We start from the raw sequence: 26,472 nt of genomic DNA, 5'->3' as shown, positions 1-26,472 counted from the left end.
GGCTTGGTGCCGACCTCATGGTAATGAGCATGTCCTCACTCTGTTCATTCTCATGAGAAGTGGCTGTTGCCCCTCTCTCTTGCTTCTGCTCTTGCCATGTGAGTTCTGCATGCTGCTGGCTCCCTTTCACCTTTCCCTGTAAGTGGAAGCAGCATGAGGCCATCACTAGAAGCTGAACGGGTGCAGGCACCATGCTTCCTGTACAGCCCGCAGAACTGTAAGCCAAATAAACCTTTTTTTCTTTAAAATTACCCAGCCTCAGGTATTTCTTTGTAGCAACACAAATGGACTAAGAGAAATACATAGAGTATTGCCAATTAGGGACGCTCACGTGATCAGTTGAATCATTGCCCATGGTTCTTAATCTCTTGTTCTCTTCCTCTCCCCAAAGGTTGAGTTGATATCACATGGCTCAAAGCCCCAGCTCTGTAATCACATGGTTGGTTTTCCTGGCATGGTCACCCCCCATCCTGAGTTGTCTTGTTGGTGTTAACTATATAGGGGCCCACCATGAGTCACCTGATTAGCATAAAATTTCAGGGCCTATTGTGATAACAAAAATAATCCTGTCGGTAGGGTATTTCCAAGGTTTTAGAGGCTGTTTTCCAGGGACCGGGGACAAAGGCCAGCTAAATTCTTTATTATACAGGGTGCAGGGAACTGATATTGGAAATAGAGAAAGGAGTAGGTTTAAATAGAAACAAAATGTGTTTCAGTAAATACTCAGCAGCTAATTCGAAATAGAGGCCGGGAGCTTCAGATAAGAGTGTGAGTGTAAAATTTTGAGATAGAAAGGTTGGTTGATGATATGGGTATGGATGAGTTTGTTCAGGAGTTTTTAAAGGGAAGGGTTTAGAATTGCTTTGGGAATGTAAAGGGCAGAGGAAAGAGGAGATCTGAGGCGGTGAACATAGCCAGAGAGCAGAAGTGTCAGGAAAAGGGCAGTGTCAGGGTTTCAAGAAGAGGGGGATTAACACCATGTATCAGCAGCGTCAAAGAGAAGTCAGGGAGGCCCGACTGAAGAGTGGTCATTAGGTTAGTAAATGAAGTAGTTTTAGTGAATTGGTGAAGACTAAAGTCATGTTGTAGCTTATGAAGAAGAAATAGCATAAACCATTGAAGGTCGGCTGTGAGAGGAAGGAGAGGTTGATAGTAGCTAGAGGATTTGTAGAGTCAAGTGAAGGATTTTTTTTTTTTTTGGTGTCAATTTTATCTATCTTTTTAAAACATTTGTGTTTTTGAATTGATACATAATAAATGTACATACTTTTGGGGTTCATGTGATAATATGTTCACATAATTTGTAAAGCTCCAATCAGTGTAAATGGGATATCCACTACCTTTAACATTTGTCTTCATGCTAAGAACATTCAAATTATTAAATTATTCTCTTCTAGTTATTTTGAAATATACAATAGACTATTGTAAACTATGGTCACACTACTGATCTATCAAGTTGTATTCATTAATCAGCCTCTCTTAATTCCCCCTTGACCCCTACCCTTCCCAGCCTCTGGTAACCATCAGTCTATTGTGTCTTTATGAGATCCTTTTTTAGCTCCCACAAATGAATGAAAACATGTGATATGTGTCTTTTTGTGCTTGGTGTATTTCACTTAACGTCATGACTTCCACCTCCATCCGTGTTGCTGTAAATGACAAGATTTTATTCCTTTTTATGGCTGTATAGTATTCCATTATATATACACCACATTTTCTTTCTCCGTTCATCCATTGTTGGGCACTTAGGTTGATTTCATGTTTTGGCTGTTGTGAACAGTGCTGTGATAAACACAGGAGTGCAAATAACTCTTCAGTATATTGATTCCCTTTTTTTTTTTTTTCTTTTTTTGGATATATACCCAGTAGTGGAATTGCTGGATCATATGGTAGATCTACTTTTAGTTTTTTGGGGAACCTCCGCACAGTTTTCCACGGTGGCTCCCACCAGCAGTATAGGAGCATTCCCCTTTTTCCATATCCTCACCATCATCTGTTATTAGCTATCTTTTTGATGAAAGCCATTTTAATTGGAGTGAGATGATCTCATTTTGGTTTTGACTTGAATTTCTCTAATGGTTAGTGATGTTGAGCATTTTACGTCTATTGGACGTTTGTATGTCTTTTGAGAAATGTCTGTTCAGACCTTTTGCCCATTTTAAAATTGGATTATTTGTCTTTTTGCTGTTGAGTTGCTTGAGCTGCTTATGTGTTCTGGTTACTAATCCCTTGTCAGATGGATATTTTGCAAATATTTTCTCCCATTGTGGGAGTGTCTCTTTGTTGTTTCCTTTGCTGTGCAGAAGCTTTTTAGTTTTATATAATCTGTTTATCTGTTTTTGCTTTGGTTGCCTGTGCTTTTGAGGTCTTACACAAAAAATCTGCCTGGACTGATGTCCTGTAGCATTTCCCCAGTGTTTTCCTCTAGTAGTTTCATAGTTTCAGGTTTTTAACGTATTTTGATTTGATTTTCGTATATGGTCTTTAATCCATTTTGATTTTTGTATATGGTGAAAGATCGGCATCTAGTTTCATTCTTCTGTATATGGTTATCCAGTTTTTCCAGCAACATTTATCGAAGAGACTGTTCTTTCCTTAAGAGCTTTTTGTAATGTGACAGATTAAAGTGTATTTGTATACCGAGGGGAAAGAGCCAGTAGACAAAGAGATACAGGAAAGAGAGAAATTAATTAAAGGAGTAATGTCATGAGAAGGTGAAGTTTATAAATATCGTACAGTAGCTATGAACCAGATGCAAATGTTAGAAATGAACTCCTATAGGAGGTGGCCACGTTAATGGCATTACAGGATGGCCCTCTCAGAGAGAATGGAAAAAGGCATTGCAGAAATAAGAACTTTGCTCTGGCTATGCCTATAGCATCAATTGATCATTTTCATGGTTTTTAAAATCTCAACCTCATGCAAAGTTGAGGGCTCCCTAACAAAACAAAAAAATATTTTTGTAAAACTAATGTTTCAAATCTTAGTGATTCCTGGTTGATCTGTGTATCAAAATTCTATAGCTAGAAAAGCATTTGGACAGTTTCTGAATTTGGAGTTTATGGAACTTTGACATACATATAGTTTTCAAAGCTTAAATCCCCAGAAGCTTGTCAAACCAAAGTAGCAATTGGATCAGAATTTCTCTTAAGGAATCACCAAATATTATGCACAAAAATTTAGTGTGAGCTATGTATTTAAACTCTATTAAAAACACTGGAAGAAAATAATTATTTAAGAACCCATTAGTTTTTTAAGACTAGAGGATTGGTTTCCTTGAATAATTTTTATTCCTCACTGATTTGTTTTTATAGAATACTTTTATGTTTGCTTTCAAAACTAAGAAGTAACTAAAGTTTGGTTTTTATTCTACATTTACTGGCTCTTTCATCACTATCACTGTTTTATATAAACTGTCTAACACTTTAAAATGATACAAATCTTGCTAATTTGATTATGTTTGAATCACCACTGGATTTTTTACTGTTACCTTGTTAACTCATAAATGGGTCTTTATTTTTTACTGAAAGCTGTATATTATAAATGCACTGTGGAAGATAGGTTCTGTCCCTTATAGAGGGTAAGGAATGTGTAATTCTGCCACATGTGATAGAAAATGTCTTATTTTTAATATGTGTAAACAGAATAGTTGCTTTTAAGCAGTGCTCAGTATTATATGTATATATCATATACCAGGTTCAGGAAACTGAGATTCTATCTAAATATATGAGAAAACTGTTTGTTGTCTAGGCTTTTTGTTAGATTGTCTCTGACTACCTCTGACTTGAGACATTTTGTGAAATTTCTTCATTTTTTTCTAGCTATAAAATGATACTCTTGCTAAATGCATCATGATTTTACTGTGACAATTTTGAGTTTATCTTTTGATGGAAAAATCTTAATGTACATTAATAGCTGATGATAATTTATAAAACTTTTTTAATCTGATAAATCATTTAATTCATCTTTTGAAATGTCAGGGTGTACTGATGGTTGGACCCCCAGGCACTGGTAAAACTATGCTAGCTAAAGCTGTTGCCACTGAATGTGGTACAACATTCTTCAACGTTTCCTCTTCTACGCTGACATCTAAATATAGAGGTGAATCTGAGAAGTTAGTTCGTCTGTTGTTTGAGATGGTGAGTGATGATAAATTCAGATTTCAAAGTAGTGTGTGTAGGCCTATGATGCTCCCATAAATCAGTTCTGTCCACCTGCAGTCTTTTTTTGAAAAGGGCAGTGTAGTTCTATTTTAATAGTTCTTGATACACTGACGAGAAATGGGATGATGAGTTTTGTGGGGTAGTTGGTGTATCTTCAGTGTGTCTTTTTCTTTAAGGTACAACAAGGCCTTTTGGCATCCCATCCACTGAGGGTGGAAGAAGAGACTTTGGTTGTGTGTGTGGGTTGACTGGTATTTCTACATCTCTAGTGAGCTGACGGAAGAGAAGAATATTTTAATATGTATTTTAAAAATCAGAGCCTGACCTGTCATTAAAGTTTATTCCTTTTTCATATGGGATTTGCAGTAACTTAAGAATGTATATATGAGGATTGAAGTTGACTTATTTTTAAAAAATTTTTCATTATGGAAATTTTCAGACATGAATGTAGAAAGCATGGTACAATGAACCCCTATGTATCTATCACCCAACTTCACCAGCCATATAACCTTTATTTTCAGAAATTTCTTTTTTCTCATGGGAGTGATTGATTTAGCCTTTGCCATAACCAGATGATGGCATTAAAACAGAAGTTTCGGCTCTCTTTTGCCATTGCTTTAAAAGATTTTTTAAAATACTCTGATTGTTTTATAAGCTTATTGAATGATTTCTTTAAAATATTTTCATAAAGGCTAGATTTTATGCCCCTACCACGATCTTCATTGATGAGATAGATTCTATCTGCAGTCGAAGAGGAACCTCTGATGAACATGAGGCAAGTCGCAGGGTCAAGTCTGAACTGCTCATTCAGATGGATGGTAATTGATATTTAATTATTGTTTCGAAACTCTTATTTTTCAGTATTTTGTGTAAACTCATAATGGATGGATTAGAAGGCAACCTAAGTTTAATTGTTTGTTCATTCACTCATTTGTTCATTTGTTCATGCACCCAGAAAGCATTGCTTGCATACTTGTTAGAGATCATGCACCATTTCAGGTTCTGAGGTTACAAAGAAAAAGGCTACTATGGCCTTCAAGGAGCTTACTATTTGGAGCAAAGGTTCTAGAGGCGTGATCTAGAGTCCTAGGGATCCTTGAGACCCTTTAAAGAATCTGCAGGGTCAAAACTATTTTCATAGGAATATCAAGTCATTGTTTGCCTTTTCTTTTTCACTCTCATTCTCTCACAAGTGTACAGTAGAGTTTTCTAGAGGCTGTAAGATGTAGGGTCTCATAAAAGGTAGAAAGCAGAAGCAGATATGAGAATCCAGCTTTTCTCTAGTTAGACATTAAAGAGATATGCAAAAATGTAAAAAAAAAAAAAAAAAAGCCCCTCTACTTTTTAAAAATATTTTGGAAAACATACTTTTCATTAAAATATGTAAATAAGTAATGAATTTATCATTTTTTAAGTGAACTAATATTTTTAAATTTCAATTTTAGGTTTTTTCTTTTTTTTCTTATAATTTACCCATGTACCATCTATTTTAAGTTTTAAAGATATTGATAGATACACTCCACACACAAAAAAGCTGTTTGGGGTTCTCAATAATTTTTTTTTTAAGGTTCAGAGTCTTGCTCTGTTGCCCAGGCTGGAGTACAGTGGCGTGAACACAGCTTGCTGCAGCCTTGACCTCCTGGGCTCAAGCAATCCTCCTGCCTCAGCCTCCTAAGTAGCTGGGACCACAGGCGCATGCTACCACATCTGGTTAAGTTTTATTTTTTTGTAAAGACAGGGTCTCGCCATGTTTCCCAGGCTGTAGTTGTACTCTTGAGCTGAGGTGATCCTCTGGACTCAGCCTCTCCAAGTGCTAGGATTATAGACATGAGCCACTGCATGCAGCCTCAGTAATTTTTAAGAGTATAAAAGGGTCCTGAGATCAAAAAGTGTGAGAACCACTGATCTGGATGAGAAGCAGGCGACTGATCAGATGAGTATAATACATTTTGGTACATTCTGGGGTAGAAGTAAAGTCTGGGTGCAGTGGAAACACAGGAGAGGCACCACCAAGACTAAGGGGGAGTCATGGAAAGAAATAGCCGAGTTGGACTTCGAGGCATTGGTAGGAGTTATCCAGACAGAGAAAAAGGGCCCTGAGGAGCCTTGGAAGGAAGAGGGTTATGGGCTCAGAGCTGCCGTTTAGAGATAAGTTACTCTGGTAGTTAGTTGTGTGGTAGACAAGAGGCTGTTCAAGCAAAACATTAGAACAGATAAAATATGTTTAAAAATATCCAGGGTGAGGGACTGAGTGCAGTGGCTCATGCGTGTAGTCCCAGCACTTTGGGAGGCTGAGGTGGGAGGATCACTTGAGGCTAGGAGTTCAAAACCAGCCTGGTTAACATAGCAAGACTTTAAGCAACAACTTTAAAAAGTAGCTGGGTGTGGTGGCACGTGCCTGTAGTCCCAGCTACTCAGGAGGCTAAGGTGGGAGGATAGCTTGAGCCGCAGGAGTTGGAGGCCACAGTGAGCTGTAATTGTGCCATAGCACTCCAGCCTGGGCAACAGAGCAAGAACCTGTCTCATAACAACAACAACAAAACACCAGTAATATCCAAGTTGTATTGTTTCAAAACAGTCATGGTTATTCATCAACTGTGGATACTTACTGAATACTTATAACGTACTATGAGACCCTTCCCTCAGTGAGTTTACCATTTTAACTTTTGCTAAAATATGAGAGAAAGGAATGAGTATGTTTTATTTTTGAGGTGGAGTATAGGGGAAAACATTAGGTGTTTAAAATAGGAAAAGGAAATTACTGAATACAAATTTAGTCAGCTGAATTTCATTGAGGGATATTTGTGATGATTGTTGATTATTAGTTGGACAGCTTGATTCTTTGTCATAATGATTGGAGTTTAGTAATAAGAAAACAGTGAGCTAACATCATGCCGGAGCACTCCAGCCTGAACAACGGAACCAAACCTTGTTTTTTAAAAAAATAACTATATTGAGCTATAGGTTGCCTCAAATCCACTAGTACTTTTTTATGCCAGACTAGAAAGTCTTATCAGTAAAGTTAACGGGTTTTTTATCTTTTATTTTTCACTACATATTTTCTAGAGTTTCTGTTGTGTGACCTGAAATTTTTTATTCTAAAAAGGAGACACTGTGTACGTACATGTAGTTGGTTTGGTTATTTTTATCTGTGATTACCGGGTTCATTCTTAAATGTCTTGTTTATTTTTTACAAGTCACTTAAAAGTTTAAAGGACAACATCATGGAAATATAACCTATCTTTCAAAATTATAATTACATGCTAGAATATTAAGTAAATGTGAACCCTCTGTTTTCACTTCTTGAGAAAATAGACTAAAAACTAAAGTTAGAATTTTTGTGGAACTTTATGATTTCAAAGAAATAAGAGGAATAAAACAGAGCCTAATCTCCTATGCCTTTTCTTTTCAGGGAAATATACATTCATTTTCTTACAGAAAAATTGATATTTTTGTTGGATTAAAATCCTGCACTGGGTTACACAAAAAAAAGAAAAAAGAAAAGAAAAATCCCACACTAGGTTATGTGAACTCTTCTACTTCTTTGTTTTGTAGTTATCTGTTGATGAGTCTGGTTTTGCCACCACACAGAGGTCAGGACTACACTGTCTTCTTCATCATTGATTCTGCCACTTTGGCTAACAGAAATGTTAACTGAATGAAAGAATAAAGGGTTGTAAGAAAAACACTTATCTTTTCCTCCCTTACTGTGTATAGGAGTTGGAGGAGCTTTAGAAAATGATGATCCTTCCAAAATGGTTATGGTATTGGCTGCTACTAATTTCCCGTGGGACATTGATGAAGCTTTGCGAAGAAGGTTAGAAAAAAGGATATATATACCTCTCCCAACAGGTATGATGCCTTCTCTATTTTGAGCTTTCTGTTACTTTCTGTTATCTTTCCCATGTATCTGAATCTTTATTCCATTGCCATTCTGCTTAAAGAAATTTATAGCATCACAAAACTAATTTGTAGTAGATGTGAACACAGGCCACAGTACTCTATTGAAATTTCTTACATTTCAGAGAAATTCTTAAATTTGGAACAATATTCATGTTAATAAATATAGTAGTACTTTTAAGTTTTCACTTTTAAACTTGAAGGTTCTTTAAAATCTTTTTCAAAATATACTGTTTTGGAGTGAGTGTGTGTGTGTGTGTATTTTTATTTTTTTATTTTTGAGACAGAGTCTTACTCTGTTGCCCAGGCTGGAGTGCAGTGGCGTGATCTGAGGTCACTGCAACCTCCACCTCCTAAGTTCAAGTGATTCTTGTGCCTTAGCCTTCCGAATAGCTGGGATTACAGGTGTGTGCCACCACACCCAGCTAATTTTTGTGTTTTTAGTAGAGACAGGGTTTTGCCATGTTTTCTAGGCTGGTCTTGAACTCCTGGCCTTAAGTGATTTCCTGTCTCGGCCTCACAAAATGCTGGGATTACAGGTGTGAACCACCACACCTGGCCTGGAAAATATAATTTCATCCTGTTAATGAATGCTGAAATTTCCGTACATGAATTTTTTCTTTTTATTTTGAGGTAAAATGTGCATAGAATGAAATGTACTTAAGTATATAATTTGAAAGAGTACAAATCAGTACTCCTGTTTAATCAATACCCTAATCAAGATGTAGGGCATTTCTATCATCCTATAAAGTTCCTGTGTGCTCCTACCAGCTAACCCTCCAATAGGCATTTGCTGTACGTGATTTTTATCACCATAGATTAGTTCTTTCTGTTGTTAAACTTCATATAAATGGAATCATAACAGCATGTGCTCACTGTGTCTGGCTCCTTTCACTTGAGGTTCATCCATGTGATCACAGGTATCAGCAGCTTATTCCTGGTTTGATTATACCACAATTTCTTTATTCTCCTTTTGATTGGTATTTAAGTTATTTCTAGTTTTTTGGCTATTATTAATAAAGCTGTAAACTTTCTTGTACATATCTTTTTTATGGATGAATGTTTTCAATTCTTTTGGATAATATAAGAAAAGAAAGGATGGGTCATAGGGTAGGCATATGTTTAGCTTTTATAGGAAATACCCAAATTATTTTTCAGAATGGTTGTACCATTTTCTATTCCATCATCAATAAATGGTAATTCAAATACTTCCGTATCATTGCCGACATGTGGTGTTGTCAGTATTTTAATTTCAGTCATTCTAGTAAGTATGAAATGCTGTCTCATGATTTTAATTGGTATTTCTCTGATGACTTACGTAGAGTACCTTTTTATGTGCTTTTCATGGTCATGGTATACTTTTTGTGTAGTGTCATTTCTTTTTCCCAGTTTTTAATTGGATTATTTGTTGCTTTATTAATGCTTTTTATGTTATTAGGTCTGTTCATTGTGAATATTTTCTTCCAGTTTGTGGTTTGCCTTTTGATTTTCTTTATGGTATCTCTTAATAAGTAGACATTTTAAATTTTGATGAAGTCCTGTTGACAATTGTTTTAAATGAATAGTACTTTTAGTGTCTTAAGAAATCTCATCTTTCCCAAAGCTGCAAAGTTTTTCTCCTGTTTTCTTTTGGAAACTGTATTTATGTCTGTGATTCCTCTTGAATGAATGTGTGCATGTGTGTGTGTGTGTGTGTGTAGATGAGTAATTTTTTTCATATATACAGTTGTAGCATCACTTACTGAAAGTTTTCTTTTTTCATTGAATTACTTCGGCACCTTCATTGAAAATTATTTTATTGTGTATGTGTGGGTCTATTTCTGAATACTATTCTGTTCCATCGTTTTTTAAATCCACACACATGGTTATCTAAGTTACTTATTTTTTTCTTGAGCAAGCTTTGGTAACTTGTGTCTTTCAAAGAATTTGTCTATTTTTTATAAGTTGTCAGATTGTTTTGGATTTGACCTAATGTGAATGTGGAAGCTGATTAAATAGTTATGGGAGGTGGTGGATTTCATGTCTGGTTCTGGAACTTGAAGTCAATAAGGAGGGCACTTAGGAAGAGATGATGAATGTGAAGTGGTAGAAGTAAGGACACTTAATTATTCCACCTGTGGAGGTGGAATCCATGAGGATACATTGAAATCTGTGTTGAACTCTTTTTTTTCCACTGAGACTCCTTGATGAATGGGCTTTCCGACAGAAGAAGCTAGCTAAATGTATACCTGGCTCAAGAGTCAAGAAAGCTGAAGGGGCCGGGCGCGGTGGCTCATGCCTGTAATTCCAGCACTATGGAAGGCCGAGGTGGGTGGATCATGAGGTCAGGAGATCGAGACCATCTTGGCTAACACAGTGAAACCCCGTCTCTACTAAAAATATAAAAAATTAGCCGGGTGTGGTGGTGGGCGCCTGTAGTCCCAGCTACTTGGGAGGCTGAGGCAGAAGAATGGCGTGAACCCGGGAGGCGGAGCTTGCAGTGAGCTGCGATGGTGCCACTGCACTCCAGTCTGGGTGACAGAGCAAGACTCCATCTCAAAAAAAAAAAGCTGGAGGAAGAAATGTGGCAGAAACTACAAAGAGCTGAAGGTGCAAGTGCTGCCCCACACTAACAAGGAGAACGGAGAACCAAGAAATAAGTGACAGTATGGGTCAGCTTTCTGAGATGATTCATTTTTGCCTTTCACATCTCAGACATAACTCATGTGGTCCACAATAACCCAGAACTATGCAATAAAGAGAATTCTGGGAAATGAAATTCCAGCTTCACTTAAGTTGGCATAATACAAATCTACATACCTTATTTTCCTTTTTTTGGCCATAGGATCTGTAGTGATGGCTCGTTTTTCATTCCTAATATTAGTAATTTGTCTCTATTGTTCTTCATAATTTTTGGTTGAGGTTTATCAATATTGTTAATCTTTTCAAAGAACCAAATGTTTGCTTGATTAATTTTCTGTTTTCTATTTCAGTGATTTCTTCTCTCTTTAAAACAATTTTTTTTGTTATACTTTGAGTATAATTTTTTCTTTCTGAAGTTAGAAACTAAGATTATTGATTTTAGGGACAGCCCTCTCCCACTTTTTTTTTAAGAGACAGAATCTTGCTCTGTTACCCAGGCTGGAGTGCAGTGGCATGATCGTAGCTCACTGCAGCCTCAAACTTTTGGGATCAACAGATCCTCCCACCTCAGCCTCTTGAGTAGGGACTGCAAACACATGCCACTGTGCCTGGCTCATTTTTTTTATTTTTATTTTTTTGTAGAGACAGAGGCTTGCTGTGTTTCCCAGGCTGGTCTCAAACTCCTGGCTTCAAGCAGTCCTCCCGATAGCACTGGGATTGCACATGTGAGCCACTGCACTTGGCCTTTTTTTCTTTTTTTAATGTGTACATTTTAAAACTATAAATTTCTCATTAAGTACTGCTTTGCTTTTATCTCACAAATTTTGCTATATCATTTTTTTCTATTAAGTTAGAACTGTTTTGTAATTTTCCTTTTTTTTCCCCCTTTCTTTGGTCCTTGAGTTATCTAGCATTTAAATTGGTTTGGGAGCCAAATAACTGGGGTATTTTCTAGATATCTTTTTGTTGATTTTTAATTTAATTCCATTGCAGTCAGGAACATACTCTGAATGATGTCAATTTTTGAACTTCTTGAGATTTGCCCTTCAGCCTATAGTCTATCTTGGTGAATGCTCCAGATGCAATTGAATAGATTGTTTATTCTGAGCTTGTTATAACATTCTATAAATGTCAGCTAGTTGAAGTTGGTGTGATAGTATTATTGCAATAATAAGATCCTTGCTGACTTTTTAATCTAGTTTTTCTATTAGTTACTGAGAGTGGCTTATGGAAATCTTCATCTGTGACTGGGAACTTGTTCATTTCTCCCTTTAGTTCTTTCAGTTTCTGCGTTACGTTTTGCTTCATGTGTTTTGATGTTCTGTTGTTAAGTAAATAAATTATCATTGTTCTATCTTCTTGGTCCTGTTACCACTATGAAATGCCTCTCTATCTCTGAGAATACAGTTTGACTTGGTATCTGCTTTGACTGCTATTAATTTAGCCTCACTGTCTTTCTTTTCCTATTGTTGGTGTGCTAATATGCTTTTCATCTTTAATTTTTACCCTAACCTGTCTTTACATTTACAGTGCAGTTTTTATAGACAGCATATAGTTGGGCCTTGCTGTTTGTCCAGTCTCTCTCTCTTTTTTTGTTTCTTCGTTTGAGTTGGAGCCTCACTCCGTTGCCTAGGCGGGAGTGGAGTGGCGCGATCTCAGCTTACTGCAACCTCTGCCTCCCAGGTTCAAGCGATTCTCCTGCCTCAGCCTCCCAACTAGCTGGGACTACAGGCATGTGCCACCATGCCTAGCTAATTATTTTGTATTTGTAGTAAAGACAGGGTTTTGCCATGTTGTCCAGGCTGGTCTTGAATTCCTGAGGTCAGGTGATTTGCCCACCTTGGCCTCCCAAAGTGCTGAGATTATGGGTGTGAGCCACTGTGCCTGGCCGTCTCTGCTTTTTAATAGAAGTATTTAGTCCATTTAAATTTAATGTAATTAGTAATATAACTGTGTTTAAGTCTGCCGTCTTGCTATTTGTACTGTTTGTTTCTCTGTACCCCCCTTGCTAATTTTTTTTGGGCTAATTGACTGTTTTTACTATTCATTTTAATGCCATTAGTGGATTTTTAGCTGTAGCTGACTGTATTTATTTTAGTAGTTGCTCTAGCAATTACAGTATGCATAATTTTATATAGGTGTGTGTGCATTTATCTTTTAAATTGTATACCTAAATCAAAAGTGATTTATATACCACCACCGTTATAGTACTACAGGATTCTGTACGTATCTTATATTTACCTTTATTAGAGAACTTTATATTTTCATTTGCTTTTGTGTTGCAGTCTAGTATCCTTTTGTTTCAATTTGAAGGATTCCATTCAGCAATTTTTGCAAGGCAGGTCTATTCGTGATAAACTCCCTAAGTTTTTGTTGATCTAGAAAGGTCTCCTTCATTTATTTCACCTTCATTTTTGAAGAGCAATTTTGCCAAAATAATATTCCTGGTTGGCAGACTTTTTCTTTTAGTACTTTGAATATATAATGTCCCTCCTTTCTGACTTGTGATGTTTCTGCTAAGAAATATGTTGATATTTTATGAGTGCTCCCTTATAGATGACAAATAACTTTTGTTGCTTTCATGATTCTGTCTGAATTTTGACAATTTGATTATGTGTTTCTATGGTCTTCCTTAGGTCATCCTACTTGGAGTCCTTTTAAGCCTCATGAATTTGTTCATTTCTTTTCTTATACGGGCATACCTTGTTTTATTATGCTCCTCTTTATTGCACTTTGCAGATACTGTGTTTTTCACAAATGGAAGGTTTGTGACAACTATGAATTAAGCAGTTCTGTGAGGGCCATTTTTTCAACAGCATATGCTCACTTTGTGTCTCTGTCACATTTTGGAAATTCTCGCAGAATTTTCTCATAGACTTTTCACTATTTTCAGATATTTTCTGTTACAGTGATCTGTGATCAGTGATCTTTAATGTTAGTGTTGTAATTGTTTTGGGGTACCACAAACTATGCCCACATAAGACGGCAAGCTTAATTGATAAATGTGTGTTTTATGACTCTTCCTTTCCTCAGGCCTCCCCATACCCTCAGACACAACAATACTGGAATTAAGCCAGTTAAGAACTCTACAGTGGTCTCTAAGTGTTCAAGTGAAAAGGAAGATGCAACTCAAGTGAAGGAAGAATTACATCTTCCTTTCCTTGTAAAGGAAGACATTATATGAAATCAGAAACTAGACACAAATAAGCTTAGTGAGGAAAGCATGATGAAAGCTGAGATACACCAAAGCTAGACCTCTTATGCCAGACAGCCAAGTTATGAATGAAAAGGAAAAGTTCTTGAAGGAAATTAAAAGTGTTACTCCAGTAAACACATGAATGATAAGAAAGTGAAACAGCCTTATTGCTGATATGGATAGAGTGATCTGGATAGAAGATCAAACCAGCCACAACATTTCCTTAAGCCACAGCCTAATCCAGAGCAAGCCCCAACTCAATTCTATGAAGGTTGAGAGAGGTGAGGAAGCTGCAAGAAAAAAAAAATTGGAATCTCAGAGGTTGTTTCATGAGGTTTAAAGAAAGAAGCCATCTCCATAACATAAAAGTTCAAGGTAAAGCAGCAAGTACTGACACAGAAGCTGTAGCAAGTTATCCAGAAGAACTAGCTAAGATTCCTTTTGAAATGCTACTGCTTACTGACAATGCACCTAGGATATATCATCTTTGATGGAGATATATAAGGAAATTCATGTTGTTTTCATGCCTGCTTACACAACATTCATTCTGCAGCCCATGGATCAAGGAGTCATTTTGACTTTCGAGTCCTACTTTTAAGGAATACTTTTCGTAAAGTTATGGTTGCCATAGATGGTGATTTGTATGATAAATCTCGGCAAAGTAAATTGAAAACCTTCTAGAAAAGAATCATCATTCGGCCGGGCGCGGTGGCTCAAGCCTGTAATCCCAGCACTTTGGGAGGCCGAGACGGGCGGATCACGAGGTCAGGAGATCGAGACCATCCTGGCTAACACGGTGAAACCCCGTCTCTACTAAAAAAAAAATACAAAAAACTAGCCGGGCGCGGTGGCGGGCGCTTGTAGTCCCAGCTACTCGGGAAGGCTGAGGCAGGAGAATGGCGTAAACCCGGGAGGCGGAGCTTGCAGTGAGCTGAGATCCGGCCACTGCACTCCAGCCTGGGCGACAGAGCGAGACTCCGTCTCAAAAAAAAAAAAAAAAAAAAAAAAAAAACAAAAGAAAAGAATCATCATTCTAGATGCCATTAAGAACATTTTTGATTCATGCGAGGATGTCAGAACATCAGTCTTAACAGAAGTTTGGAAGAAGTTAATTCCAACCCTCATGAATGACCTTGAGGGGTTCAAGACTTTGGGTGGAGGACGTCACCACAGATGTAATGGAAAAGCAAGATAACTAGCATTAGAAGTGGTACTTGTAGTTGGGACTGGATTGCTGCAATCTCATGATAAAACTTGAACAGACAAGGGGTTGCTTCTTACAGATGAGCAAAGAAAATAATTCTTGAGGTAGAATCTCCCGTGAAGATGCTGTGAACATTGTTGAAATAACAACAAATAATTTAGAATATTTTATAAACTTAGTTGATAAAACAGCAGCAGATTTGAAGAGAATCAATTCCAATTTCAAAATAAGTGCTGTTATGGGTAAAATGCTATCAGACAGCATTGCATGCTACAGAGAAATCTTTCATGCAGGGAAGAGACAACTGATACAGCAGACTTGACTGTTTTCTTATTTAAGAAGTGGATACTGCCACCCCAACCTTCAGCAGCCACCACCCTGATTCATCAGCATACATCGACATTGAGACGAGACCATCCACGAGCCAAAATATTACAACTTGCTGAAGGCGGAGATGATTGTTAGCATTTTTTTTTTTTTAGCAATAAAGTATTTTTACACTAAGATACCCATTTTGTAGATGTAATGCTATCGTACACTTAATAGACTACAGTATATTGGTATATTGTAAATATAGCTTTTCTATGCATTGGGAAATCAAGAAATTCGTGTGACTCACTTTATTGTGGTGATCTGCAACCAAACCTGCAATATCTTCGCATTTAGGAAGTTTTTGGCTATTATTTCTTCAAAAAAGCTCTTTGTTTCTCACTCAATTCCTTCTGGAGCTTCCATAGTATGTATATTGATCTATTTTATGGTATCTAAGTCCCTTAGGCTTTCTTCACTTTTCTTCATTCTTTTTCTTTTTTGTTTCTGACTTGATTATTTCAAATGACCTGTCTTTGGGTTCACTAAGTATTCTGCTTGATCTAGACTGCTGTTGATCCTCTTTAGTGAATGTTTCAGTTCAGTTACTGTATATTTTAGCTCCATAATATCTTTTTGGTTCTTTATATAGCTTCTGTCTGTTAAATTCTTATTTTGCTCATGCATTGTTCTCTTGATTACATTTAGTTGTTTTTCTGGGTTATCGTGTATAGTGCTGAGGTTCTTTAAGATGATTATGTTGAATTTTTTGTCAGATAATTCTTAGACCTTTGTTTTTTTAGGATTGATTCCTAGAAATTAATTTTTTTCCCTTTATTGGTATATGTTTCTCTGTAACATGTGCCTTGTTTTTTGTTGTTGGGATTTCTGCATTTGAAAGAACAGCCAGCCCTTTCGATCTTTATGAACTCACTTTGTACAGAGGAAGACCTTCACCAATCATCCTGGCTGGAGATTCTGAGGATCTCTCAAACCTTTTGTGGGGCTATTGCCTCTCTGGGCTTGTGCATGTAATTTCCCAATTAGAGAGGTTTTCTGATTTCTTTTTCAGGAGCTTGTAGTCTCTCTTGCTCCTTCTGTTATCTATCTTTGGTATTGTAGCTTCTCTGGAACGCAACAAATCTCTTAACTCTCTTTTGTTCTTTGTGGCCCCTGGGTCTCCAAGGTCTCCCAGTTCCATCAGTCCTTCAAGTCAGGTGAAATAGAAATCAGTCCCTTGGGAAGTCCTCTGAAAAACTGAAACATTAGACATACATTCCACTCTTCTCTTTCCCTCCCAAGTAAGAAGCCACAAGCTGGTTGCTTTCTCCCAACCATATGGAGCTGTGTTGGCTTTTGTCTACTGTATTATAAGTTGCTAGCGCAGCAACAACTTGCTGAGTTCTCTCTTTGTGCCTGCTGCAAGTGTGGCAAGGCAGAAACCAGTCCCTTGGGCAGTCCACTGAAAAGCTGGAATGCTGGATGTACATTCCACTTTTCTCTTTTTCTCCTGAGGGAGAAGTTGTGAGGTAAACATTTCCTCTTGATTTCATAGAGCTGTGCTAACTTGAGGAAGGAGCTGACTCAGTTAACATGAAATGGCTTTTCTTGGCCGGGCGCGGTGGCTCACGCCTGTAATCCTAGCACTTTAGGAGGCCCAGGCAGGCGGATCACCTGAGGTTGGGAGTTTGAGACCAGCCTGACCAACATGGAGAAACCCCGTCTCTACTAAAAATACAAAATTAGCCGGGTGTGGTGGCACATGCCTGTAATCCCAGCTACTTGGGAGGCTGAGGCAGGAGAATCACTTGAGCCCAGGAGGTGGAGGTTGCAGTGAGCCGAGATGGCACCATTGTACTCCAGCCTGGGCACCAAGAGTGAAACTCCATCTCAAAGAAAGCAAAAAAGAAAGAAAGAAAGAAAAGAAATGGCTTTTCTTACTCATTTCAGTGCAGTCCTAGGCTTTGAGCTTGCCTGTGGGGCTGTGAATTCCTAACTGGTGTCTGAAGTTCTTATAAAGGCTTTTTTGAACTATATTGTTAAGTTATCATTTCTATGGGGGAGCTGCTATAGGAAGTCTGAGGCATCCTATTCTACTACCTTGCTGATGTCACTTTTGGCCTCCATTGTTTTTTAAATACAAGTCAGCTGCTATTCATATCATTGTTCCCTTGTGTGTGATGTGTCTTTCTCCCTCTGGCCACTTTTTTTTTTTTAAATCAACTTTATTGAGGAATAATTTATATACAATGAATTTTACTCATTTAAAATTTAATGAGTTTGACAGTTAAACAGCCGTGAAACCATACCACAATCAATCTTTTATCCTCAAAAGATTCCTTGTGCCTCTTGTAATCCATCCTTCCCTCTTCCTTCTACACCTCCCCCTCAGGAAACCACTGGTCTAATTTTTGTCCATATAAAGTATTTTGAAGTTTGTATTAATAGAATCCTACAGTAGGTATCATTTTGTGACTAGCTTCTTTCACTCAGCATGGTGATTTGGAATTTCATCCATGTTTGTTGTTTTTATTGGTGAGTAGTGTTTGTTCCATTTACATGGACATACCACAGATGGTTTATCCATTCTCTTATTGATGAATATTTGCATTGTTTCTAATTTGGGGCTATTGTGAATAAAGTTGCTATGAATATTCATGTTCAAGTCTATGTAGACATAGACTTTTTGTCTTCGATAAATAACTATACGTGAAATGACGGGGGTATGTGGTGTGGTATATGTCTACTGTAGAAAATAAGTTGGCAATTTCTTGAGTGATTATCTTCTGTGGTTTTTTTTTTTTTTTTTTTTTAAAGATATTCTATTTATCTTTGTGTTTCAGCAGGTTGACCGTGATGTGTTCCTTTTGTCTTGCATGTATGTTGGACTTCTTGATACTGTCTCACAGGTCATTAAAACTCTGTTAAATGCTTTTTCCCAAAATGTTTTCTTTATATTTTTAAGGTTGGATAATTTCTAAATCGATCTTCATGTTTACTGACCTGCTTTTGTCATCCCTAGTCCGCTTTTAAACCTGTCTAGTGAATTTTTTAATTTAGATACTGTATTTTCCAAATCTAGCATTTCCATTTGTTTACCTTTTTTTTTTTTTTTTTTTTTGTGAGATGGAGTTTTGCTCTTGTCAGTCAGGCTGGAGTGCAGTGGCGCGATCGTGGCTCACCACAACCTCAGCCTCCCGGGTTCAAGCGATTCTCCTGCCTCAGCCTCCTGAGTAGCTGAGATTACCGGCATGTGCCACCATGCTCAGCTATTTTTTGTATTTTTAGTAGGGACAGGGTTTCTCCATGTTTGTCAGGCTGGTCTTGAACTCCTGACCTCAGGTGATCCACCTGCCTTGGCCTCCGAAAGTGCTGGGATTACAGGCGTGAGCCACCTCACCTGGCCTCCATTTGGTTACTTTTTATAGTTTTTATTACTTTGCTGGGATTCCTCATTTGCTTGTTTTTGTCTCTTTTTAAAAATTCTTTGACATTCTTCCCTTCAAAAAGTAGAGCTTAGTTCCCCTCCATCTGAATGTGGATTAGACTTAGTGATTTTCATCTAAGAAATAGGATATGGCAGAAGTGATGCTAAATGATTTCTGAGGCTAGATCATGAAAAGGATAGTTTCTGCCTGACTCTCCCTCACTTGGATCACATGGGATCATTTGCTCTTGAGGAGGCCACCTGTCATGCCTGGAACCATGTGGAGAAGCCCAAATGGGAAAGAACTGAAGTTTTCCACCGGCAATCAGCACCATCGTGCCAGCCATGTGAGAGCTACCTTTGGATGACTATAGTTCTGGTCCATGTATTAACTGTGACTTCCTGAGAGACCTTGTGTTAGTCAGGGTCCTACAGAGAGACAGAACCAACAGGACGTGTATATATAGAGAGGTTTATTTTAGGCAGTTGACTCACACGATTATGGGGGCTGGTAAGTCCAAAATCTGTACCCCAAGCTGGCAGCTTAGAGACCCAGGAAGAGCTGATACTGCAGTTCAGGTCCAAAGGCTATCAGGCTGGAGACCCAGGGAGAGCAGTGTTGGAGTTGAAATCTGAAGGCCATTTGCTGAATTTCCTCTTCCGGGGTGGGGGTGGGTTGCTGTTCAGTGTTGTGTTTTATTCAGACCTTCTGTTGGTTAGATGAGGCCCACCCACGTTAGGAAGGGCAGTCTGCTTTACTCAAAGTCCACTAATTTAAATGTTAATCTCATTGAAAAACATGTTCACAGACACGTTCAGAATAATTTTAATTTTTCTTTTTTCTTCTGAGATGGAGTTTCACTCTTGTTGCCTGGACTGGCGAGCAGTGGTGCAATCTCACCTCACTGCAACCTCCGCCTCCTGGATTCAAGGGATTCTCCTGCCTCAGGCTCCCAAGTAGCTGGGATTACAGGCGTGTTCCACCACACCTGGCTAATTTTGTACTTTTAATAGAGACAAGGTTTCACCATTTTGGTCAGGCTGGTCTTGAACTGCTGACCTCAAGTGATCCACCCACCTCCACCTGTGAAAGTGCTGGGATTAGAAACGTGAGCCACTGTGCCAGTCCCAGAATAATTTTTCATCCACTCTTTGGGCACCATTGCCCAGCCAAGTTGACATATAAAATTAACCACCACAGACCCCAAACTAGAACTTTCTAGCTACACCACTGTTAAATTCTTGACACACAGAAACTTTGAGGATAATAGTTACGTAAAGTCTCTTAAGTTGTAGTAAAATTTTTTATTCAGAAATGAATAATCTACCACTTTATAGTTTTTGTCAGCTAATTTTAGCATTTGATTCATTTGTTTCTGTTAGCTACTTCTTAATTCTCTTGAGTGTGGGCCATATTTTTCTGCTTTTTCACATATCCAATAATTTTATTGTATGTGCTACATTGTAGGGATTACAGATTATGTATTTTGTTTTAAATGGTGTTCTGGCAGGCATTCAGATAACTGGCAGAACTAAGAAAAGTCAGTATTCAGTTCTTTACTGCCTGTTGGCTAATACATGCAAACAGTTTTCTTTATATTCTGTCTCATTTTATAGTTGTTTACCATAGGAGGGCAAGTTTGGTATCAGTTATTTCATCATGGCTAAAAGTGGAAACCTCACCTATGAATTTTGAAACTTAATTTTTGTGACATATTCCTTGGTCACTTTTTTGACTAGACCCCAAGGCTATATAACATAATTACTTGATAGATTTTTAGCTCACAGATTCCATCTTATATTATCTTTTCTGGCTGTTACCCTGTATTCTAATAATTTAATAATGTCATTACTTAAAAAGAAAACTTTTCTTTTTCTTAAAATAGTGCTTAATTTGGCTGAGTGTGGTCACTCACGCCTGTAGTCTCTGCACTCTGGGAGGCCAAGGTGGGCGGATCACCTGAGGTCAGGAGTTTGAGACCAGCCTGACCGATATGATGAAACCCCGTCTCTACTAAACATAAAAAAGTTAGCCAGATGTGGTAGCAAGTGCCTGTAATTCCAGCTACTCAGGAGGCTGAGGCAGGAGAGTCACTTGAACCCTGGAGGTGGAGGTTGCAGTGAGCTGAGATCATGCCACAGCACTCCAGCCTGGGTGACAGAGCGAGACTCCCTCTCAAAAAAAATAAAAAAATAAAAAAACTTAATTTATTGCTTAAGCTTGTAAAATAATAAGCTTATTTAAGGCAACAGCAGAAGCAATTAGATTTAGAACCTATAAGCCATGCTGGAGTATTGCACCTCTGAGAATTAACTCCTTAATACCTGGCTCTCTAATACATCAGTCATACACAAGTGGAAATTTGAGTGTTTTTTTAATTTGTGATTTTAAAAGTTTCTTCTCATTCTTTTTCTCTTCATCCATGTTTTTGTTTGTTTGAGATGGAGTCTCACTGTGTTGCCCAGGTTGGGGTGCCGTGGCCTAATTTCAGCTCACTGCAGTCTCCACCTCCCACATTCAAGCAATTCTCCTGCCTCAGCCTCCCAGGTAGTCAGGATTACAGGTGCATGCCACCACGCCCGGCTAACTTTGGTGTTTTTAGTAGAGACAGGATTTCACAATGTTGGGCAGGCTGGTCTCCAACTCCTGACCTCAAGTGATCCACCTGCCTCCACCTCCCAAAGTGTTGGGATTACAAACATGAGCCACTGTGCCCAGCCCATGTTTTGTTTTCTAAACAAAATATGTGTGTGATATCTAATATATTTGAAAGTTTAGTTTTACTACCATATTACAGTGATTATAAATAAAAATTGATACCAGTGGAGGGAATAAAGTTTTTGCTGCTTGAACTGTCAGTCACATTATTTAAATTTTTGTCTTTTGAACTTGAATGCTTCACTATAATATAGGGAGAAAAAATATAATTAGAAAATAGTTGATGACAGCAAGTTTCTGAACTGCTAAGGAAAGCTTAGGTATTGGGGGAGAGGCATACCTTGTATTGGTATAAAGGCAGGAACTCAGTGTCCTTTGGAATTATACAAGAAGAAAATAAATACGGCTGAGAGGCTTCCTTCTAACCTTGTTTTTCTTTATGAAACGCTTGTGACAGTTTATGACTTTGGGGTGCTTCTCTTTGTTTATTGTGGCTCTGAAAGTGCGTACCTTATGATCACGAAACCTGGGAAATGCCTTTTCCCCAAGGGGCTCCCAAACCAATAATTAGAACTCCACTCTTTCTCTCATCTGTATTAATTCATCAACAAGTGTTCATTTAGCTCTTTGCTACCTGAAAGACATTTGTTAGGAAATGTGGGAATATAAATAATGTGCATTCCTTGTTGTTAGAGAACTGCCTTGGAAACCAGACGTACTTACCCTAACTGCAGTAAAACAGTGGAATGCATGAGCTGAGAGCTCTGCACAGTATTTTTGGAACGGAGATGGAGGAATCCTAAATTCTGACTGGTGTATTTAGGGGAGACTTCATGGAGGAAGTTGCATTTTAACTGAATTTTCATAGAGAAAAGTAGAATGGAAGCCACGGGTGCTTGAAAATGAATAGATAGATAGGTGTTGGCTGGAGCCACCTGATAGGATAAAAAGGCCTGGAAGAGATTGAACAATAAATAAAATTTAAGAAGATGAGAGATCTGAAAAGAATGATTTTGGAAATTCAGGGTAAAATTAGTGGAAATAAAAGTAAAATGTATTAAAATTTTAAAAATTGGACAATTTATGAACAAAACCAACTGTGAATAAGAATTTTTATTTGAAAAAGGCAAAGATTATAAGAATCAGGATAGATGAAATCAGAAAGCCATCTGATGTAATTAGATGTAATGCCTCTTTATATAATTTCCATAAAGAAATATCCGTATTTCTTTAAGAATTAGAAATTGGTGGCAAGAAAAGCCAATATATCACTTATTCTTGTGGTTTAACAAACCACTTCAAAATTTAAAGAGACAAAATAATCATATTATTCTCACATCGGATGGGGCACAGTTGGGATGGTCTGTGTCTGTCCCATGATGCTTGGGTCATGGTTGGGGGCGACTCCACAGCTGGGGCCTGGGATCCTCTGGAATGTCTTCGCTCACATGCCTAGATCCCTGCTGGGACTGTTTTTCCGGAGCACCTACATGTTACCTGTGGCCTTGAGATACTTGGATCTCACAGATGGTAGCTCAGGGCTCCGGAGGTGATTGTTCCACTGGATCAGGTGGAAATGTCATCGAATTTTATGAATTAGCCTTGGAGGTTATGTAATGTCCCTTCTGCTCATACTTGTGACATTCTCAGGCCCACACGGATTCGAGGGGAGGGAAATTAGACTGCCTCTGGTTTGGGGAGTGGCAGGGTCCCATTATAGAAATGGGTGTGGGATGAGAGAGAACTGTTAATGCTGTCTTGGTAAATACAATCTGCTGTAGTCAACGGAAGGCAAAATAATAGACACAAGTGAGTTCTAATGTCCTTACCTTAAGGCTCTTTTCATTTTAAGCATCTAAATTATGGCAGCAACTACCTGGTGAGCCCAACGTACTCCTTTCTCAACTTTCCTTCGTTTAGTTCTGTTTTGCTTTTAGGCTGACCTCCTGAACACCAAGGCATTAATAGTGCTTTCGACCCGGAGTGACTCTGACTTCCTATTACATCAGGGTCAGAGTCCTTTTTTTTTTTTTTTTTTTTTAATATGTTCATTTTACTGCAAGTTCGCATCTTACGTATCCTATCTATGTCTGTTTGCATCTATCAGTATTTTATTGTATTTTTCTACGTTTCCCCCATTCTGCTGCACGCATGCTTCTTCCTACTTCTGTGTCGTTATCTGTGGTACTCCCATTTCCCAGGTTCTCTCTTCCCTTCTCTTTAAATTTTACTGATTTTTCAAAGCTGACGTTACAGCATGTGGACATTATGCAGTCTGCTTGCCCTGGCCTGTTTCGTGTCCCCAGGTGTTTCATCTGGGTTGGTGATTTCCCAGGAAAAGGACACTTCTGTCTCCCCAGAGTCCTATTTGTTGATTGACTGGTAGTGGGGGCTGTGAACATTTATTGAGTACTTACTGGCCAGGCTTTGCATGTATTAACTCACCTAACCCTCATGACAGCTTTGTAAGGTAGATTCTGTTCTTATTTGCTTAGGAAACTGAGGACCCAGAGGCTAAGGGAGAGCGGGCATGTGAGTCCAGAGCCCAGACAGGCAGGCCCAGAATGTAGTTGTTATCTCCTGCACTGGACTGCCTGGTGTATTCAAGAAAAGTTGTATAAGGAGTGTATGATTCTTCTAACAACATTTATTTAAATTTAGAATGTGTATTAACTTTGTGATACAGGATCGGCAGTTCGTTACACTGTGATTAACAACACGTTAATCCCTTGTTAAATCTTTTCATAAGCTTATTGAATATCAATTCAGTTTTATAGAGCCGGTAAATCTTAAGAATATTCTAAAATATTACTAACATAACCAGTTTTCAGTTACTTGTCCCCCCTGCCAATCATAGTTACTAGAGAAATGGAGTATGCTTCCTGCTAAGCTTCAATACCACCAGGTCCTCACTTATGAACAGGTTTATGTATGTTCATTTTAAGTTGGCTGTCTGGAACTTTGTTTCAGTGGGAGAATATATTAAACTTGGTGTTAAGGATCTTAGGACAGGCATGGTGAAATGTTTGATTTACACATACAGTGGTATTCTAATATTGGGCCTGTAAGAATGAAAAGGGGTATTTGTTCATTGGCCTTCGCTGGCTCTATGTGGGACATTGTGTAATGATGCTCTTATGTTAACATCAGTTCTTACCTGGACATCAGGCGCACATCAGCTTTCTGTAGTAGTAGACACAGGTCCGCCCCTCACCCCTTTCTGTCCCTACCCCTCTTGCCACCAGCCTGACTGGAGGACTTCTTTGGCTCTGAACCACATGTTAAGCAGGTGTACTCCCTGTGAGCCTGTTGGCTGGGATCAAGGATAGGGGCTCCTGGGATTAGGGAATTGTGGAGGTAGAGGTTTTCCAGTCCCGCCCTTTCTGTTTTCTGGTAATCCCAAATCACACCTGCTTGCTGCTTTTGGCACTGCTTTGCTTGGTCTTACTGTGTGTTTGTGGTGTGTAAAACATAATACAGAAACAGTTCCTAAAATGTTTAGTGTATCCAGTAGCTGGTGAAGCAGACAGCCCTGTTACCCGCTCCAGGAGAAATCGAGCCTCCCTGGAACTCAGGAGCTCCCAGCATGCTCCCTCCCAGGATGGCTCCTTCCTGCCCTCTGCTGGAGGTCACCACCTTTCCCTTACAGTGATTTCCTTCTATGGAGATAATGTCTTGCTTATCCGTATAATTTTATCACCTAACAGTATCTCCCCAAATAAAGTTTTACCTCCTTTTAAACTTTACATAAATGAAATCACACTGATTGTGTTCATTTGTATCTTGCCTCTTTTGTTCAATGTATTTTAAGATTCATTCATGTTACCATGTATAGATGCCATCTCATTCATTTTTGTTGCTGTGTGGTTGGTATTCTGTCATATTCGTTTGCTAGGGCTGCCATAACAAATACCAAAGATTGGGTGACTTAAACAACAGAAGTTAATTTTCTCACAGTACTGGAAGCTAGAAGCATAAGACGAAGCTGTAGGCAGGGTGGTTGCACTCTGGGGTCTCTCTCCTTGGCCTATAGGTGGCCGTCTTGTCCTGTAGTCTTCATGTGGTCTTCCTCTTAGGGGTGTTTGTGTCCTAATAGCTTCTTCTTATGAGGACACCGGTCATGTTGGGTTAGAGCCCACCCATATGACCTCATTTTACCTTAATTACCTCCCCTGTCTCTAAATAGTTACATTCTGAAGTACTGGGGGTTAGGAGTTGCCTAAAAATTTTGAGGGACATGGTTTAACCCATACCATCTATTATGTGATTATGTCAAAATGTATCCATCATATTATTTGGTGGACATTTTAGTTATTTCTTGCTTTAGGCTATTATGAGCGGTACTATTGTGAACATTTTCATACATGTATAGTGGTAAGCATGCCAGAATGGAGCATTCCGTCCTAGGAGTGAATTGCTAGGTAGTGCTACACGGCTACAGTATTAATAGATGAATTCAATGTGTCTTCCAAAGTGCTTGTGTTGCAGGATCCTTGGTGGCGCCTTTGCTGGAGTTTTGCTTGAGCCCAGCGTTCCGCCCACTTGCCCTGGCAGGCTGTGCTTGGCTAGAGCTACCGGCCCTGATCCCACGCTGGCCAAGGGCAAGCCAGGCACAGAGTGGTGAGGGGTACGTGAGCACGCAAGCACCGGCGTCTGCCCACTGTGCATAGCCAGGCACTCTGGCTCTTGGGTAGTCTTTTTCTTGGTGATTTTTAGGAATTCCTGAAATATTCTTGATACAAGTCTTTGGTTGTTATATATGTTACAGATACCTTCTCAAACTCTGTAACATCTGTTTTCACTGTGTTGACAGGATCTTTTTGATGAATAGAAGTTCCTCATTGTAATGTGGTCAGTTGATCAATCTTTTCTTAGTTGGTTTTTTGAAATATATGTGTTGAGAATACTTCCTTGAGGTCATTCAGATATTCTTCTGTGTTATAAAATACTTACAACTTTGCGTTTAGATGTAATATATCTGGCACCGATTTT

At 38.5% G+C, this 26,472-nt stretch overlaps 1 protein-coding gene across 10 annotated transcripts in view; it reads left to right on the top strand.

Annotated features, from left to right (window-relative positions):
• KATNAL1 (katanin catalytic subunit A1 like 1) overlaps nucleotides 1-26,472 on the top strand; it is a 163,536-nt gene that overhangs the window by 61,733 nt on the left and 75,331 nt on the right. For 8 of the 10 annotated variants that reach the window (XM_073013148.1, XM_073013149.1, XM_073013140.1 and 5 more), the window contains 3 exons: nucleotides 3,981-4,139; nucleotides 4,855-4,981; nucleotides 7,881-8,015. In XM_073013148.1, the coding sequence (XP_072869249.1) occupies nucleotides 3,981-4,139; nucleotides 4,855-4,981; nucleotides 7,881-8,015 (421 nt within the window). Of the gene's footprint in view, nucleotides 1-3,980; nucleotides 4,140-4,854; nucleotides 4,982-7,880; nucleotides 8,016-13,718; nucleotides 14,907-26,472 lie in introns of those variants that run through there. The other 2 variants (XM_037986857.2, XM_037986856.2) reach the window with 2 other exon arrangements.

This window comes from Chlorocebus sabaeus, chromosome 3 (assembly GCF_047675955.1).
Source record: "Chlorocebus sabaeus isolate Y175 chromosome 3, mChlSab1.0.hap1, whole genome shotgun sequence".
NCBI classification, from domain to species: Eukaryota; Metazoa; Chordata; class Mammalia; order Primates; family Cercopithecidae; genus Chlorocebus; species Chlorocebus sabaeus.
This window is presented reverse-complemented; position numbering and strand designations above follow the sequence as displayed.